Source organism: Muntiacus reevesi, chromosome 18 (genome assembly GCF_963930625.1).
Source record: "Muntiacus reevesi chromosome 18, mMunRee1.1, whole genome shotgun sequence".
In the NCBI taxonomy this organism is placed as follows: Eukaryota; Metazoa; Chordata; class Mammalia; order Artiodactyla; family Cervidae; genus Muntiacus; species Muntiacus reevesi.
In genome coordinates this window covers 31926715-31945712 of record NC_089266.1, presented here as the reverse complement: position 1 = coordinate 31945712, position 18998 = coordinate 31926715, and the positions used below count along the sequence as shown (strand labels likewise).

General features: G+C 45.5%; 1 protein-coding gene across 3 annotated transcripts in view; it reads left to right on the top strand.

The window, feature by feature from the left end:
* The window catches only part of SHISA6 (shisa family member 6), a 252965-nt gene that overhangs the window by 120598 nt on the left and 113369 nt on the right, over window positions 1-18998 (top strand). For 2 of the 3 annotated variants that reach the window (XM_065910768.1, XM_065910767.1), the window contains exon 3: window positions 7283-7378. The exons of the other annotated variant lie outside the window; for it this stretch is intronic. In XM_065910768.1, coding sequence (XP_065766840.1) covers window positions 7283-7378 — 96 coding nt within the window. The remainder of the gene's footprint in view (window positions 1-7282; window positions 7379-18998) is intronic. 3 annotated transcript variants of the gene reach the window in all.

The window sequence follows — 18998 nt, the reverse complement described above, 5'->3', positions numbered from 1 at the left end:
TTTCTCACACATTCAACCCTAGGGTATTACATGTGTTTTGATGTTGGTCTATGGCCTGTTTTCTGTGAAGAAGATCAGCAGTGACGTGGCTACAGAGCAGGGTCCCAGCCAGTACTGTCAAGCTTCCTTCCAACTTCCAGAGACCAGCTCCCCCGTCTGTTCTGAGCAAAGCAATCCTTTGCAAGCAGGCTCTAACGATGGAGCACTGTTCCCCCAATAAAGGAATCTACTTCTAGTTTTATTTTATCACAGTAATGTATTTTATTGCCCCATTTGCATACCAGATTTTCCAGAACAACTCCAGTATTACTCAAATTTATTTCTGTCAATAAAGACAATTTGTTAAATGTTAAGTATAATCTAATTCACCAGTCTTTTCTTAATGAATTTTTAGATTTGTGTACCATATAGATTACAAATAAGCACATCCATGATTTTAGAAACTCTATAGTTTTACTTCTTACTTGACAGATTTCATCATCAGGCAGCTTTTTTTCTTCTCCTAATGAAAGACTGGAGGATATTTTAGTCTCTTAGTTTTTAAAAACTGGAAATTCTTTGTTTCCTTTATTGTTGGAGAATAATTTGGCAGTGAATTAAATACTTGGGCAACAGTTCCATCTATGTATCTATCCATCGTCTATACAATCTGTGTATTCATCCATCATCCATCAATGGGTCTATCTATAGCTATCTTAGAAACAAAATAAAATAATTATTTGAGTCAGATATGTCCACAGAAGTATCTGGTTTCCTGATACCAGTATTTATCACATCCAAGAATTTCTTGGTACTTATATAACACTACATATGCATATATTTAAACAATGTAGTGATGTGTTATATGTTTTACTTTTTTAAAATTATTTTTAATTGAATAGTAATTGCTTTACAATGTTGTATTGGTTTCTGGTGTACAACAGCGTGAATCAGCTGTAAGTATACATATATCCCCTCCCTCACACACCTTCCTCCTACCTCCCCCATCCCATCCCTCTAGGTGGTCACAGAGCCCCAAACTGAGCCCCTGTATCACGCAGCAGCTTTCATCTACTATCTGTTTTACACATGATAGTGTGTTTATGTCAGGGTTTCCCAGGTGGCTCAGTGGTAAAGAATCCACCTGCCAATGCAGGAGATGCAGATTTGATCCCTGAGTCGGGAAGATCCCCTCCCGAAGGACATGGTAACCCACTCCAGTATTCTTGCCTGGGAAGTCCCATGGAGAGAGGAGCCTGGTGGGCCGCAGCTCGTGGGGTTGCAAAAGAGTCAGACACAACTGAGTGACTGAGTACACAGTAATGCATGTCGATGCTCTTCTCTCAGTTCATCCTGGGCAGGAATAGAGATGCAGACATAGAGAATGGACTCGTGGACACAGCAGGAGGAGAGGGTGTTGCAGGTTTTAAAACTCTCTCTCTATGATGTCATCCTGTTTACCTTCCGCTAGTTGAGTGTGGTCCTTAACACTGCAAATAAGACTGCTCCATGTTGATGCTTCAAGGTCTGGTTCATTTCGACTGTGCAGAGTTGAATAGGGTTACATTATGTGAGTATACCTTGATTTATCCCAAGAGTTCTTTCCCCAGTTTATCTTTATTAGAAACAATATTGCTCATGAACATCCTTGCATGTATCTCCTTATGCGCACATTTGAGGATTTATCTCAGACACAGACCTGAAGGTGAAATTGCTGGTTCTATGGTGCATCTATCATCAGCTTTATTAACCGTCCCCAGGGTTCCTTCCAAAGCACTTTCACCAGTTTACACTCCCACCAGAAGTGTGCAAGAGTTCTTGTTTCTGCCTCTGCATGCCCAGAGTCCCAGGAATTTTTATTTTTGCCAGTCTACTGGGTGCGAAATGTTACCTCATTATGGTTTTAATTTGAATTTCCCTGATTACTTTTGAGATGGAACACCACTTTATGCGTATTGGACCTTCAGATTTTCTCTTCTGTGACTTACCTTTTCATCTCTTTGGCCTGTTTTTTCTTTTTTTCCTATTGAGTTGTTTTACTTTCTTATTAATTTGAAGTTATTTGTGTATTCTGGGTATTAATATAAACATACGTTTCTACCCATTGACTTATAGTTTCATGATTGCTTTTGAAGTATCATAGTTTAACTCTTTCTGGTTTATGAATGAGCATAGATTTTATTTTCATTACTGGTTAATACAGAAGTCTCAGATTGTTAAAGTTCAACAAAAAGAAGTGTACCTTTGCTTTTAGAAGGTGATTTAACCAGAAACAGATACAGACAAAGAAACAAACTCAACAAAACAAGAAAAAACACTTCTTGAATTTTTTTTTATTGAGGTATAATTGATATACAAAATTATATTAGTATTTGACATTTGTATATAATACACTGCAAAATGATCATTATAGTAAGCCTAGTTACCATCTGTCACCGTGCAAACATAATACAATATTATTGACTACATTCCCCAGGCTGAACTATATACCCCCATGATTTATTTATTTTATAACTGGAAGTTTGTGCTTCTCCATCTCCTTCATCCATTTTGTCTCTCCTCCATCTTCTCCTGTCTACTGAAATAATGGTCTCAAAAGTCTTTAAAAGGTTGCTTCACTTTCTGTTGGTTTGCATTTCTCCCTTTTTTTTCTAAATGGCATTTCACTAGTGTATATATCTAGATATCGATCCTTCTAATATATGTCTGATATTTGACTAAAGATTAAAGTCTTCTATCTGCTCAAAAAAAGTCTATTAACTTTTAATTATTGCTTCTGAATTATCCCTTCTGTTTCTCTCCTGGGCATCTTATATTAAATAGATAGGAACTTCTAGGGTTGTCCTTTTTTTTCTCATCTTTTCTCCTGTCTTGTCTCTGTCCTTCCCCGCTGAGTACCCAGTGTGTCTCTCTCATTGGAACTGACTTCACCAATTTCTTCAGTATCCATACGCTTGTCCCTATTTACAACTCAGGCAAACGGTCTAGGTTACTTTGTTTCACTCCCATAGCTGTGGGTGGCATTTAACCAGTGCAAAATTCTCGTAAATTTTATTGAGGTCATCATTCAGATATTACCTCATTTTCCCCCTCCTATTTTTTATAGCACATCTCTTTTACAGAGAAACTTTCTGTTTACTCATAGCTGCTTTCTTTTTTTTAAAAAAAAGAAAAAAATATATGTATATATAATTTATTTACTTCGGCTATGCTGAGTCTTTGTTGCTGCATGTCGGCTTTCTCTTGCTGTGGGGACTCCTCTTGCCGAGCCCGGGTTGCGGGTGTGCGAGCTTCAGTAGTTGTGGTGCACAGGCTTAGCTGCCTGGGGGAAGGTGGCATCTTTCTGGACCAGGGGTCCAATCTGCATCCCCTGCCTTGGCAGGTGAATTCTTAACCACTGAACTACCAGGGCAGCCCCGCCTTTGTGGGACCTGATCCGGGGCTGTGTGTGTGTGTGGTGTTGACACGTGGGTGTGTATCCACGCTACTTGAGTGTGCTCACAGAGCGCCCCCTAGCCTCTGCTTGGAGCTCTGCCGGGTATAGGGTCACTTCTCCGGAACTGCAACTTGGGCAAAATTTGTGCTGCTGTGGCCTTCACCTTGATGCCCAGCAGGAGGGCATGGACTTGGGGTCAAGGCTGCAGAGAAGAAGAGCGATTCCTGTGGGTCCTGGCTCCAGTCTCAGAGAAGAGTCACATCTACACTTGTTCAGACCGAGGGGTGAGCTGGCTTGGGGAGGGCTCTAGAAAGATTGTGGATGCAGAGATGGGTACACCTGGTTGGGATCCAGGGTCTGCCACTGCCTAGCTCCATGAACTTAGAAAACTGACCATTGTTACACAGGGCTCTTGTGAGGATGAAATGAAGCCAGGTGTGCAAGAGAGAACTGACAAGGGGTTTGGAGTCAGAAGACCAGGATGCTCTGTGGAAAATCTAAAAAGAACTGATACAAATGAACTTATTTACAAAACAGACTCACAGACTTAGAGAATGAGTTTATGGTTGCCAGGCGTAAGGTTGTGGGGGAGGGAGAGATAATTAGGGAGTTTGAGATGGTCATGTACCCACTGGTATATTTTCAATGGATAACCAGTAAGGATCTACTGTATAGCACAGGGAACTCTGCTCAATATTATGCGGCAGCCTGAATGGGAGGGAAGTTTGGGGGAGAATGGATACATGCATGTGTATGGCTGAGTCCCTTCACTGTTCCCCTGAAACTATCACAACATTGTTAATTGGCTATAGTCCAACACAAAATAAAAAGTAAAAAAAAAAATAAAAAAGACCAGGATGCTACTGATGGCTCAGTCATCTTCCAACTTCCCACCCTTGGCCTCAGTTTTTCTACCAATAAAATGGGAGAATAATATTTTAATACTAGAGAACTTACAATGCAGTAATGATTAAAACTTCAAGAAAATCGTGTATGAATGATCTTTGTAAACTGCATAATGCTACACAGTGTTTGCTGTTGTGTCACACAGATGAAACTATGTTTTTAGAGGCTCTGTCCCTCTGTCTGGCCCACAGTAGGGATTGGGTGATTGAGTTGGCTTTCAATCAAGCTCAGCCCCAAAGCAGTAAGCTGCACTTAGCCCTGAGGGACCTTGTTCCAGCTGACAGATTAGAATGATTTCAAGTCGCAAAGGTACTGTTTTATGTGCCATCTCTCTCAGTATTGATTTGTTTATCAAAAATCTTATTTATAAGGAGCACAAAAATAAACCAAACTCTGCAGGATGTATCAGAGGTTCTGAATTAATGAGGTCCAAATTTATGAGGGTTCGGAATTGCTACTTCCATTTCTTACTCTTCTGTTGTTGGGAGGGGCAGTGGGGGGAATAACTTGTTACAGGACAAGGGCCCCCCTCTCCTTGGGGCTTGTACTGTACCCCTCCACACTCCCTCGTCCTTCTCTCCTTCATCCCTCAATGAAGTTGCATTTTTCCGGGATGAGAGTTGGGTTTCTGGAGTCGTGACATGGCTTGGGATACGGGCAGAAGCCTCTTAGTTCAGCTCCAATAATTCTTTTCTATAAAATTCTGGGTTGTGACTACAGTCTTTTACAGCCAGAAAGTTCCTCATGGAAAGCTGTGTCCCCCAAGGAAGGAGGTATTTATTCCAGAGTGGAGGATGTTATGGGATACAGTGGTAAAATTCTTTTATATTCCTGATACACTTGGAATATGGATCTCAGAGTCTGGACCTTGGACTCAGCAGCAGCAGTATCATCAGGGTGACGGGATAGAGATGCAAGCTCTTGAGGCCCATCCCAGATCAACTGACTCAGAAATTCTGGGGATGCGGCCTGGCAGGCTTTAACCTGCCTTTCTGTTTTTTTTCTGATGCACACTCAGGGTTGAGACCCTCTGATCTGGGAGAAGGAAGAAACTGGTCTAGCCCAGACTCCACTCTTCAGGGGAAGGATGCTGGAGTCCGGGACCTAAATAGAGGGTGGGGCAAGGCACCCAGGAGGACTGCAGCAAGTGCTCATTGCCGCCGCCCCCCGCCCCCCAGCCCCATGAGCAAACTGAACTTCGGTTGTTTATGCGTTTACTCTAGGGCAGTGGTTCTTCTTCCCTGTGCAAAAATGTTAGTCACTCAGTCGTGTCCAACTCTTTGCAACCCCATGGACTGTAGCCCGCCAGGCTCCTCTGTCTATGAAATTCTCCAGGCCAGAATACTGGAGTGGGTTGCCATTCCCTTCTCCAGGGGATCTTCCAACCCAGGGATCAAACCCGGGCCTCCCAGATTGCAGACAGATTCTTTATTGTATGAGCTACCATGAGAACCACCTGGAGACCTCCTTTAAAAAAAAAACAAACAAAAAAAACACCTCCTGATCAACTGAGTCAGAATCCCTGGAGCAGTGTAAGGACATCTGTATTTTTAAAAGCTTCTGGATGAATCCAACATACACCCATTTTTTGATACCTAATGCAGAAGATGCATTGCTAAGAAAAAATGTGGTTTAGGTTATCTACATTTATTGTACATTTTTCCATTAGAAGTGTATTTCACCTATTTATATTATAATGACATGCTCATTATAGGAAAAAACTTGGAAAATGCAGAAAAGCTGAAAGGAGAGAAGAAATAAAACTCGTGTTCCAACTATCTAAAGGTGGTAGTCGGCATCAGTGTGTTTTCTTTCAATCTTGTTTTATTGTTGTTGTTTTAAACTACACTGGTTTGCATTTTTTACAGAATTGTGGTCATACTTACTATAGTATTTTCTTCCACTTTTTTACTTAACTTTACATCTTAGGCAGTCTTCTCAGTGTTTAATTGTTAAGTACAGTTTTTAACATGCTCTTGTGGCAACATGACATATATGTGGCTTTCTCCACTTTCACATGTATATACTTCAAGATGGCATTTAGAGAGGTCTTTCTTTCTTTATAATGCCTGTACTTCAGGGGTACTGTGGAATCCTACATCAAATGTCAGAAGAAGAACAGTAACTATTTTTCTCTTTGCATGTCTTCTCCCAGGGTCTAAGACTTTTCTTCACCCCAACCCCACAGGTAGATGGAGAGAGGAGGCTGACGAGGGATAAAATCTTACTGCAGAAAGTTGAAAGAGAAAAGCACATAAATATTTTCCCAGTGTTTCAGAGCCACCGCCCTACTTGTCAGCCTCGGTGACGTTGGATTTCTCCTAAGCCACAAGGCTGTAGATCATAGGATGAGGTATGAGTCATAAACATACACACACACAGAGCATTTCAATCAAAACCACATTTATATGCTTCTGGAAGAAAGAAACCAAAGGAATAAGACAAGAAAAAGAAAGAAGGAAGCTGGGACGAAGCAAAGGATGGTAGGACAAGTTCAGTTTAGACTGAAGTTCTGATGTGCTCAGTCAGAAATGCCAAAGTCAAGCCCTTTCCCCCACCTCTGCTTTCAACATAAGCTTCCTGGAACTTTCTTCTTTGTTGCAGTTATATGTGCGTGTATGTGTGTGTGTGTGTATATATATGTATGTGTATATATATATGTATATATACACAATATATATGTGTATATATTTGAAATTTTAATATATAGAGTATGTAATATATATATTATATATGGCATACTTCATATATACTTAATATATTTATAATATATATTATATATAAATTTATAAAATAATATAATATAAATATATATCTCTTCCTTGATTGCTTCTACTTTCTGACTTAGCTGCTGATTTGAAATTAAGTTCACCGCCATTGCTGAGTGAACTGGAACCGCAGCGTTTGTCTTCTTGTTGGTGTCATGGATGTGCCAGGTAATTCTGCCCCGTCTTCTTGCAGGACATTATGGGAAGGATGCTTACCGAAGTGGAGGACCTGATCTCCATAACTTCATCTCATCTGGATTTGTCACATTAGGAAGAGGACACACGAAGGGTACAGTGGAAACCATTTTTTACTAAAATACAGAGGTTGCCTAGGGAACCCCGATCTGAAAGGCGAAGATGGTGTGGAGGCCAGAGGCTGGTCCGGGACAGGATAAGTGGGGTGGTTCCATGGCTGCTTACCCTGATGACATGCGTGGCTTCACAGGTGTGACTTTAGAAGGCAATAATAGACTCCCAAGAGGCATGCGTCCTGCCCCGCCCATGGCATGGAGCAGGACACAGATGCCCGTGGCTCCCCGTGGGAGGGGACCACAGGCAGGAAACACTGCTGTCAGTGCAAAGTGTTCCTTCTCCTCTTGGCTATTATTCCTCTTCCGTTTGAAAGCCACATTTAGTACATCGATGTCAATGTTCTGTCCTGGGGGGTGTTGAAGCCGGCATGCATGTCGAGAGTTTCAGCGTCCTAAGTGTGTCTATGTAAACTCTCTGTGATGGGGACACGAAGGTAGAGGTTACACAGACCTTCCAGCCGCAAGCTGAACCCTAACGTGGCGTTTCTGCTGAGCTGCTTTATGACCTAGCCGACAGCTTGCAGAGCTTCTGTGCAGGGGGTGTGGCATCCTCGATCCTGTCTTTTGTTTCAACAGAGTTCTACTAGGCTTGTGAGCATCCTGTCACACCAAGAGTAACTGGATCCCCAGCCCTTTGATTACCTTCCTAACACCTGTGTACTGTGATAGACAACTGTGAATTCTGTTGTAGGGATGGTGTATCCCTGTCTTCCTCTGAAATATGTGTTTGTTCCAAGTGTGAGTGAACAAGGAACTTTGCGATTTTTTTTTCTTACATTCCGTGCACCTGATTTTTAAATTCCCTCTGTGATGTTTGTTCATCCTATAGAGAAAAAAAAAATCTGTATCTGTGTATGTATTTTCTGTTGTGTCTCTTTGTGTCTAAATAAAGTTTATTGAGGATTCAGGTGGCATTTGTGGCTACTGAGAGTTGCAGAATGAAATTGGAACCAGATGACTTGGGAAGGGGTTTTCCGGTAAAAGACACAGTCCTCGACATCCTAGACACACTCATATCAACTCAAGGCTGGGATGTGCGACCTCCTTGTCATCTGCTTTGGGATAAATACCCATCACTCTGCAAGAAATTAGAAGGGAGCATTTTCCACCCATAATAAACTTTTCTTATCTCACATAGTTTCTGCGGGTCAGGAATTGGGGAGCAGCTCAACTGGGTGCTTCTGGCTTGGGGTGTCTCATGAGGTTACATTCATACCTGCTTCCAAAGATGCTGCTCAAGTCCCATGCATCCTGCCTCTTGAGGATGGAGGAGCTGAGGTGGCGTGTGGGTGGTGGGTCAGTGAGACCCACATGTCCTGAGCACTTGGTGAACGATGGCTCCTTCATAGAAGACACATGTTGCAATAGAGGAAACCATAAAAAGAAGATGGGTCAAAGATTGACACCACACTGTAAGTCAATTAAAATGGTAATATATATATATAAAGTATACATACATATATATATAGCATACTTCATATATACTTTTTTTTTCTAAAAAAAGAAGACAAATCAGGAGTTGGAGCATTTACTCCAGATGAGTAGGGTCTTCCTACTCCAGATGAGTAGGAACTTCCAGAGACGAAGTTCAGCCTCCTTAGATAATTTTTCAAAGTCTGTCTCAATGAACACACCTATGGAGACCCTCTGCTATTTGGGTGGTTTGGTTAAAGATCTCAACAGGGTGGTCCTTCTTGAGTCTGCAGGAGAGAGCCCCACGTGATCATCTTGTATTACTATGACCTCCACCAGAGTAGCCCAGGCCACACCAGGCCTAGAGTCCTTCTGAGTGGCAGTGACCTCAGGTATACCTGTGCTAACCTGCACTGTCCTCGGTCCTTTCCACCCAAGTGTGTGTGTGTGTGTGTGTGTGTGTGTGTGTGTGTTTAAGAGAAAGATGGGCAGATAGATGCTTTGCTGACAGATAGGAACCTCAAAGTGAGTCCCCTTTGGAGGAGGCAGGCACTGTTGCCCAGGTTGGCACGTAAGCTGAGTGCCTGCTGCATGCCAGACACTCCTCTAGGCCTGAGGATGCGGCCACAATAGACTTACATGCCAGAGAGCTGACTGACATAAAGGAGACATCTACGAAGCATGTCAGGGACTTAAAAAGCTATGGGGCAAAATGAGGCAGGGAATGCAGGAGGGGCTGCAACTGTTGAAAAGAACATCCAGATGCTCGAGAATAAAAGTGGCATTTGAGCAAAGACTGAAGGAGGTGAAAGGTCAAGTCCTCTGGAATTTGGGGGGAGGGTCTCCCAGGTGGAGGGAACAGTTGCCCACTGCCCCCACCCTACCAGCTGGCACAGGGACAACTGTGAGGCTGGAGCAGATGGGGCCAGGTTGTGGGCAGGAGGGGGTGAGGTCAGAGTGGGGCTGGACCACGCGGGGCCTGGGGACCACTTGGAAATCTGGTTGCCACTCCAGGTGGAATGAAAAACGTAACACTTGGGACCTGAGGCATTAGGAAAACCATGTCAGTGGGAGGACCAGGGCAGAGGCTGGGGCTGATGTGAATTCACTCTGGCTTCATATTAACTTTTAGAGGCTTCTTAGTCAACCATGTGGACAAGTTCAGGGGAGATGTCCTGGCTGGGGATGTAACTATGGGAGTTTCTGGTACAGGAAGTCGGACGCTGGGTGACATGGGTTCCCCAGGGTGAGTGAGGCTTCCCAGGGGAGCAGAGGCTCCGAGAAAGAGATGAGGGTGGGGAGGTGAGGAGGGACCTGCAGAGGAGACCAATCAGGAGTGGGCAGCCAGGAAGCAAGAAAAGCAGGGCTGGGTGGTGTCTTGAAAATCAAGTGGGGGAAAAAAAATTGCATGTTTCTGGGAGAGATTCATCAGCTGTGATAAGGTGTGAGAGGTCGGAGGAGATGAAGCCTGAGAAGTGACGATAGAGTCACCCACAACGTGGAGGTCACTGTGAGCTTGGCAGGGGCGATTTGGGGAAGCCCTTCTGACTGATGGACGCAAGACAGTCATTACTGATGCCTGTGTTGTGCTGCTATAGAATCTGAGCAGACTGAGCGATGGGAAGGTGAGGGTTCATTATGCTCGTCTCACTATTCGGGGAGATGTTTGAAATGTTCCATAATAAAAGTTAAAAATGATTGTGAAAATAATCTTTTATTATTTAAAAAAGGGTGAAGAGGAAAAGGAGACTGCAGATACAGACAACCCTCCAGAGTTCTAAAGTGAAGGGGAGTGGAGAATGAGGGAGGAAGCTAGAAAGGAGTGTGATGTAAAGAGAGTCTTCTTTTTTTTGATATGGGAAATCACAGTACATATGATATTCATATGCTGATAGGAATGGTCCAGTAACGAAGGGCAAATCAGTTATGCCGGAGTGGGAGGGATGTATTTCAGAAGTGACATCTTTAATAGGCGAGAACAAGTGGCATCTGTCACCCGGCAGGGGAGGGGCTGGCCTTGTCTAGGAGCAAAATCCGCCCAGAGTCTCAGATTTCAGGTGGGGTGTTCAGTCACAGATGCAGCAGGTGGGCATATATGATCCCTGCTCAGTGATGCAGGAAGCAGGGTCATCCAGTGTATTAGGGCGACCAGACATCCCAGTTTGCCCAGAGCTGCTCCAATTTTAGCTCAGAACGGCCTGTGTCCTGAGAAACCCCTCCGTCCAGGGCAGACGAGGTCAGTTTGTCACCGTTCGTGAGGACGTGTGAGCAGGCGCAGCCTGTCTGGTTTCAGAGCATCTTCCACACCCAGCTCTAGAGCTCAGAGAAGTGGGTGAGAATGCTGCTGCCTGCAGCCTCAGAGGCCTTGGGATCCCCCTCAGCAAGATGGAGACAAGGCCAGAGCCCTGTGGGGAGCATCCCAGACCCATGGAAAGACCCTGGATGGATTGCCTCATTCTGTCCAGATGGCATTCCCTGGGACTAGGCTGGGAGTGGCCATTCCTGCCACCCAGCACACTCTCCATGGGGTCTGAGGCAGAGAATAAGGCGAGGTGTGTAAATGCTATGGGGGCGTGGGGTGTTGGAGCTGGTGCTGAGATCAGAGCTGGAGAAGTGACCAGCCTGATGCCAGTTTTGGGGGGCTCAGCAAGGAGGGCAGTGGCAGAGGTGGCACCTCAACTGCTCAACCCCCAAATCCAGGGAGGAAGAGGAGCAACAGTGGCCAGGGGCAGGGGCTCGGGGGGAGTTCTAGAGGCTGGGCCAGTGGTACCTGCTCCCCAAGAAGACAACAAGGCCAGATATGGGTTCTAACACTCACAAAGGCACAGGTGTCAGCCAGTGAGGAGTCTGGGTGAAATATCTACCAGGGACAAAACCTCAGGGCAGGGAAGCAAGGACTAGAGCCTTTTGATCAGTGTGATGGGTGGAGACAGGGCACAGGAGGCGTGAGCTTCTGCCGATGACAAGGCCTGAGGGGCAACAGTGGAAGTGGGTGACTGAATGAAGCGGCGGGTCAACTGCAAGAGTCCTGCTTCAGCTCTCCGGTTCTGGGTGAGCTTTGTGGTCCTCCACCCCCAGCACTGTTCTGCTGGGTTGTCTGCCCCCAGCCCTGGTCTGAGCCCCGCTGCTGGCCTGAACCCCAGGCACGCATGGGCCCATGCTCACCCCTCCCACCAGCCCATTTGGGTGCTGCCATGGTCGTCTGTAACACAAGGTTTGAAGTTAGATCTGCTTTTCTAGAAATGACAGAACAGGTGCATAGGCCTCTGCCGAACCAGAGACCACCACCCCCACACCAGGATCTGACCACCCTGTGGATTGTGGCCAGGAGACCCCTGTACCATTTGGCTCCAGAAATCCAGCTTAGATATTTCCACACTCTGGGGAGCCAGGGGAGCAAGTGGGCTTGACTACACCAAGGTGTTTGAGGGCTGGACTCCAAGCGCTCAGAAGGCGTCCGGTCACCATGGAAACAGTGAGCTGGGAACTATAGTGAGATAGAGAGAATAAAGGTGGGCCCAGCTTGCGCGGAGATTGGCCTCTGAGAAGCCAGCACCACCTGGGAGTGTTCTATCCTGTGCCTCTCCGTAGGCTGGGGGATCCAGGATGGAGTGGGAGGAGGCCAAAGGACCTCTGGAATTCCGGGCTGAGGGCAACAAAGCTCTAAGCTGTGTACTGATGGTTCTGATCCCCCTTCTCGGTTTCCTCTGCCTGCTGACTCCTGACTAACCGCTGAACACTGGGAACCAGGCCTCTGTGTGCTCAGCTTTACTCGGGTGCTTTGCTCGCTCCAGGTCAGCACACACAGACTCCTCTAAGCCTCACACTCAGGGAAATAAATGCATAGCATCAGTGTGCTACTGTGTTTGTTAGAGTGGAGCCAACCTCGCCTGGTGGCTAATTGGTCAGAATTGATTGCATCAGAAGCAAGGATGGATCTGCCTGAATGTTGAATCTGGCACTCACCCAGTGAATCCCTTTCTCAGTGCAACTACTGTTCAGACAGAAGAAAATAAGACAATGCAAAACCCAGGGTGGTCTTTCTGAGAACTGTTCAATGGACCACTTCCACTTGCGAACTTAGCTGTTTTGCCTAAAAGCAGCTTTTCCAAAGAACCATCTTTTCCAAGTTAGTCTTACTGACAAGCACACCCCTGATTCTCCAGGCAGAAGTAATGGCTCTATGTCCCTCCTCAGTGTGGCCCAGGACTCCCTCTCCACTGAGACTAGTTTTAGCAGCAGTTAAAGCCTTGCAAATCAATCTGAGAAGCATGGTGCCCTGGGCCCACTTCCTGAGCTGCCCACAAGTCCACCTCTGAGATGGGACCACCCAGTTCACCACTGAGAGACTCACTCAAGGCATCAGGATGTCAGTCCACAAGTTTTCCATCCTTTTCAGGGCTGTTCTGGGCTTCCCTGGTGGCTCGGATGGTAAAGAATCCGTCTGCAGTGCAGGAGATCTGGGTTCGAGCCCTGGGTTGGGAAGATCCCCTGGAGAAGGTAATGGCAACCCACTCCAATATTCTTGCCTGGAGAACACCATGGACAGAGAAGGCTGGCGGGCTATAGTCCATGGGGTTGCAGAGGGTTGGACATGACTGAGCAACTAACACTTTCACAAGAGCAGTTCTTAGGTTGAAAGTATCACCAGTTCAAACTAACTTGGTAAATGGTGACACAGAGAAAGATTCCCATCCATCAGGCCATTGGCTGAGTCCTGGACAGTATGTGTCTGCGTTTAATGCTTGTTTGTGGGCACTACAGTTGGCCCACATAGGACGCATGGCCAGTCCCTTGGGACAGTCTGCTGGACTGATGTAAGGAGAAGGGAGATGTTACAGAATCAAGGAGAAGGACGCACTGTAAATCTTGCCTTGGGAGGTTTCATCTCTTATCTGTATGGTGTTCTCCTCCAGGGAGAAGTAACCCAGGTAGAGCTAGGTCTTAATCTCCACCAGTGGGGCAAGAGAGAAGTCTCACTGGTACACTGGGGTCAAGGAAACATCCCTCACTCCTCGGCTTCTGCCAGCCTGACTCCTGTTCTGCTCAAACAGGAGGAGGAGGAGGCATACAGGACGCCTTTAGCACCCTGACTCTTAATAGTCTCTTTCAACCTCATTTGGAGAAGGTAGAAGGTCAAGGGGGCTTCTCCAGTGGCTCAGACAGTAAAGAATCTGCCTGCAGTGCGGGAGACTCAGGTTCGATCCCTGAGTCGGGAAGATCCCCTGGAGAAGGGAATAGCTACCTACTCCAGTATTCTTGCCTGGAGAATTCCACGGACAGAGGAGCTGGCAGGCTAGAGTCCATGGGGTTGCAAAGAGTCGGACACGACTGAGTGACCTTGAGAGAGAAGAAAGATCAAGCTCTTTGTTTGCAGAGGCCAGCTGGCCCAGCCAGAGGTCTTGCAGCTCTGGGCTCCGTTCTTATTTTTCAGTCTCCTGCTGGTGCCAGATTCAAGGTTTCTCTTGCCGTGACCCGTAGCTCAAGATGACCCCAGGCCAGTACAGTCTCTTCCTGGCACTGGTCTTGGCACTGACCGGTCATCCAAGTTAGGAATCTCCTCTTCCCAGGAGCCAGCCCTTGGCAGTGGCTTTCTCCCTCTCTGCTGCTCACTGCCAAGAGTCTTAGGAACCCTGACAGCTAAGCTGTTGGGTCGTCCTGTCCTGGAAATGTGGTGGCAACACGATCTCTGCCACCTGGAGTCTGTCACCAGAAGAAGATACTTCTCAATCAACAGCTATCAGGACTTCATGGCAACTGTATATTCCTAAAACTTGAGGACTGCTAATTAGGGCTTTCCCAGGTGGCTCAGTGGTAAAGAATCTGCCTGCAGTGCAGGAGACTGGGGCTCGATCCCTGGGTCAGGAAGATCCCCTGGGGGAGGAAATGGCAATCCACTCCACTATTCTTGCCTGGAGAATCCTATGAACAGAGGAGTCTGGAGGGCTACAGTCCATGGGGTCATAAAGAGTCAGATACCAATGAGCAACTGAGCATGCATGTACACACCTGAGCTTTGAGGGCGAGGCAGAGGGACCTTCTAAGACTCCAGTGACCTGTCCAGAAGTCTGAGTCATAGGGATTTATCCACTTCAATGAAACTTAAGTAATAGTTGAGCAAAGATAAGTGCAATGGTGCCTGCCTTCCAGAAACCAGGCAGTGATTCCTGCCAAGCAAATAATTGAGAGGTACCAGGAATTCTGGTCCTGAGAAAAGCAGAAGGGGTTTAAAAGAGGAAACCATCGCCTCTGAAGGAGTCCTAAACAGCCACCTGTTGGAGACAGGAGTGGAGATGGTCCTTGCAGAGCCGGGAAGAACGTGAGCCAAGACTGGGGCAGGGTGGACACTTTCGGGGGGCGGGGGTGCCTCTGGAACAAAGGCATGGAAGTAGAAATGCCAGTGTGATGGTGGGTGACGATACCACAGAGGGGTGGGGGCCATAGCCCACCTCCATGGGAGTGCAGGAAAGTGATGGGGCATAACACACCTGTAGCGGGAGGCAGGAGAGTGATGGGGTCATAGCACGTCTGTAAGGGCACGGTAGGAAAGGAAGCAGAAAGCTGGCGGGGAGGCAGAGTCCTGAGTTTCCCAGGCACAGGATAGATCCAGACTGAGCTCGAAATTCTAGCTGATGATCACTATCCATCCCCTTCCCCTACTCCTTTCTCCTCTTCTGTCTTTAAGATTGGTGACTTTTTGCCAATATACAAGTGAACGAATGAACGAATCGATTGAAAAAGCACTAACCTGGGGGTGGGGAGCCCTGAGATGTTGCAGGTGAATGTGACCTTGGGGAGAATCAGTTTGCTTGTCTGCACCTGCCTTTGCCTACCTGTAAACTTTTCTGCAAGATGCCCTTTATTTTCTTGAGATTTTTGGAAATGCTGTTCCAGTGTTGCCTTGCTCTGTATGGTATTATTATTATTATTATTTTTGGAGAAACCTGATTTTTTTGAAGCCTGACAGTTTATTCTTCTGATTTTGTAAGTTATCTTTTCGCTTGAAAGCTTTGATAATTTTTATTTTTGAAGTCTGTAAGTTCTACAAGGACATCAGAGATGATCATGCTGAGTACATTTTCCAGGTACCTGTTGGACTGTCTTGATAGGTACCATCCAACCTTCTTTTAATTTAAAGAAAGTTTGGTTGCATTATATTTTTGTATATTAGTTATCTTCCACGGTTTTGTTTTTCTCTTGAATGGACTCTAAATATAGGGACGCTGTTTTTTCTTTCCTGTCTTCCAGGGCCGCCACATTCTATATGACTTGTTTTGCTTTCACTAGTTCATTTTTATTCTCTTGTCTGCCTCTTGCCTTTTTCATCCATGCCTTTAATAAGTTTTGTTTTGGCTTTCTTCTTTCCTAGGCATCTTGTACTTTAGTCTTCATTTTGTCTTTTTCTTTCACATCTTTCCTGTGTTCAATGAATTTTCTCTAAATTTCTGTCTCCCTTTTGCCACTTGTTTTTAATGTTTTGAAGTTCTGTTTCAAGGTGTTTTTTTTTTTAATAACCATAAATGTGTTTTTAAATTTAACTCAGTTCAGAGTGTCGTGTTCAGCTTTCTTTTGCTTCATGTTTATTTTTGTGCGGAATTGGAAGAAAATTGTTATTAGAAGAGGTGTTTGAAGTTTCATCTTATGTTTTTTAACAGCAGATTCCTATGTGTTTATTCCTATTCCTTCTATCTGTTTTCTTTATCTGTTTGGCTACACTGGGTCTTAGTTGCGGCCCGCAGGCTCAACTGCTCCAAGGCATGTGGAATCTTAGTTCCCTGACCAGGGATAGAACCTGAGTCCTCTGCATTTCAAGGTGGATTCTTAACCATTGGACCACCAGGGAAGTCTCTTATCTATTTTATGACTGGTAGAAGTGATCAGATTCCTATTTTAATGGTATCTTTTCTACTAGTATAGAAAATGCAGTTTATCTAACAGATATTATTATTAGGAAGGAGATGAATGTCCTTAGACATTTTTGTTTTCTTTTGTCTTATAGGGCCCCATTCCCCCTTGCTGTGGTTGTTCTTTTTATCAGCCATTCTCCAGATTCTTCCTTAACTTTTACCTTCTTCTCACCCAGATGCAATATTTCAGAAGACTGTCGCTTTGAATTGCATGTAGTCAGTACTCTGACCTACCAGGACATTTTTCCTGTGTTTGCATACTTAGGGTGAACTTTCTCATTTTGACAGGAGTTTTAGATCATTGCTAGGCTTGCTGCTATCTCCTTCTCTGCTCTCTTTCATATAGTTTATTTTATTTCCGGGCTGACCTTGTTCACCACAAGGCTTGTAGAGGGGACTAGAAAGATAATTTGCCGAGATTTGTTACTTTTTCTTCTTTCGTTCAGTTCAGTCACTCACTGGTGTCCAACTATTTGCGACTCCATGGACTGCAGCACACCAGGCTTCCCTATCCATCACCAATTCCCGAAGCTTACTCAGACTCATGTCCATTGAGTCAGTGATGCCATCCAACCATTTCATCTTCTCTTGTTAAATGTAATTTAAAATCTGGGCAGGTTCTGGTTATGTTGAACACACAGCTAGAAATAACAGAGCTAGAATGAAGGCCAGGGCTCTCTGATTATGATGCTTTTGGCTGTATTATACAACAGAGAGATGGAGAGGGTTTGTGGAATATCCTGGCAAATGCATAAAGCTACACGCGTGCAGCAAAGTCTTAGTTGATCAGCCGTAGCACATGGCCTTATGTTGTGCGTAATGCAAGAGTTACTTTCTGCTTTTGCCACTGACTGTGGAAAACCTAGCTGATGATCATGAGTTCTAACTGATATAGGACTAAATATTATGTCATTGACAATAGAATTCTGTCGTCACCCTAGAGAGGCAGATAAGGAGGACGGGGTGGGGGGGGGGCACTTCCTCATTCAGTGTTTGCTGTGGCTCCCTGGCTCCACCCTCTGGAAGGTTCCCCATTTCCCATGATCTCTCTTGGTTGGCCATATCTGAAATGGGTGTGGAGGAATGTGTCTTGAGAATGACCCAGCTTTCCTAGTCTACCATTTCTCAGAGAGTCAGAGGTCTCAAAAGACTGTATAAAGCAGAGGTCTCCAACCTCTGGGATCTAATGCCTCATGATCTGAGGTGGAGCTGGTATAATAATAATAGACATAAAGTGCATAATAAATGTAATGCACTTGAATCATCCCTAAACCACCCCTCTACCCCGCCTAGGTTCATGGAAAAATTGTCTTCCATGAAACAAGTCCCTGGTGCCAAAAAGGTTGGGGAAGGCTGGCTTAAGTAGAGGATCCCTGTTCCTCTGGTAGTTTAGCTCTGTAAGCGGGAGGTTTCTTACCTAATTGATTCCCATCAACTCCAAGTGCTAGTAAACATACATTGTTCTTGACACACAGTCCCCAGGAGTGCTGTTTCCTTTGTCCCAGACCTCTTTCCCCCACTTAAGAGAGGTGTTCTGAGCCCACCAGATTCACTGTTGGGGGGAGACATACCCTTACTTTACTCCGAGTCACTTTTTTTTTAAATAGTTTTTTAAAGGAGCTTTTATTTGTTTTTGACTGCATCTCAAGGCATGCGGGATCTTAGTTCCCTGACCATGGATTGAACCCATGCCCCCTGCAGTAGAATCACGGAGTCTTAACCACTGGATCACCAGGGAAGTCCCCAGAGTCACTGTATACAGTTAAAATACTGATCTCCTCAGCTAACATGGGAGGGAAATAGGAGCAGGAGAAACAGCACAGTGACTTGTAAATACTCCCACTTGGATGTGACGCATGGAACCTCCACTCATATCATTGGCCAGAGTTAGCCATGGGGACATGCCAAACTTCAAGAGAGCAAAGAGATACACTCTCCCTGCACTGGGAGAGGCAATCAGATAGTGACTAGTCTGGGGTGTGTCACTGCTCAGCAGAAACTGTAGGCTAGGCAGTTGAGACTGACTCCCTCCCATAAGACAATGAGAAGGGGTATCGTTTGGAAGATGCAGGAAGGTGCAGGTTCTTCCATTGGGTCAGGGTCAGACAATACTTGGTAACTGCACTTGTGGTGCTCTGCCCAGATTGACTGCCTCACAGCCTCCTGTCTTTGGTCCTTGGTATCCAGAGGCATCTCCTTCGTGAAGAGGCAGGGCTGAGAGAGAACTCATCCCATGTGGCTTGGGATTGCTCAGTGGCCGCGAGAGACCATGCTTCTT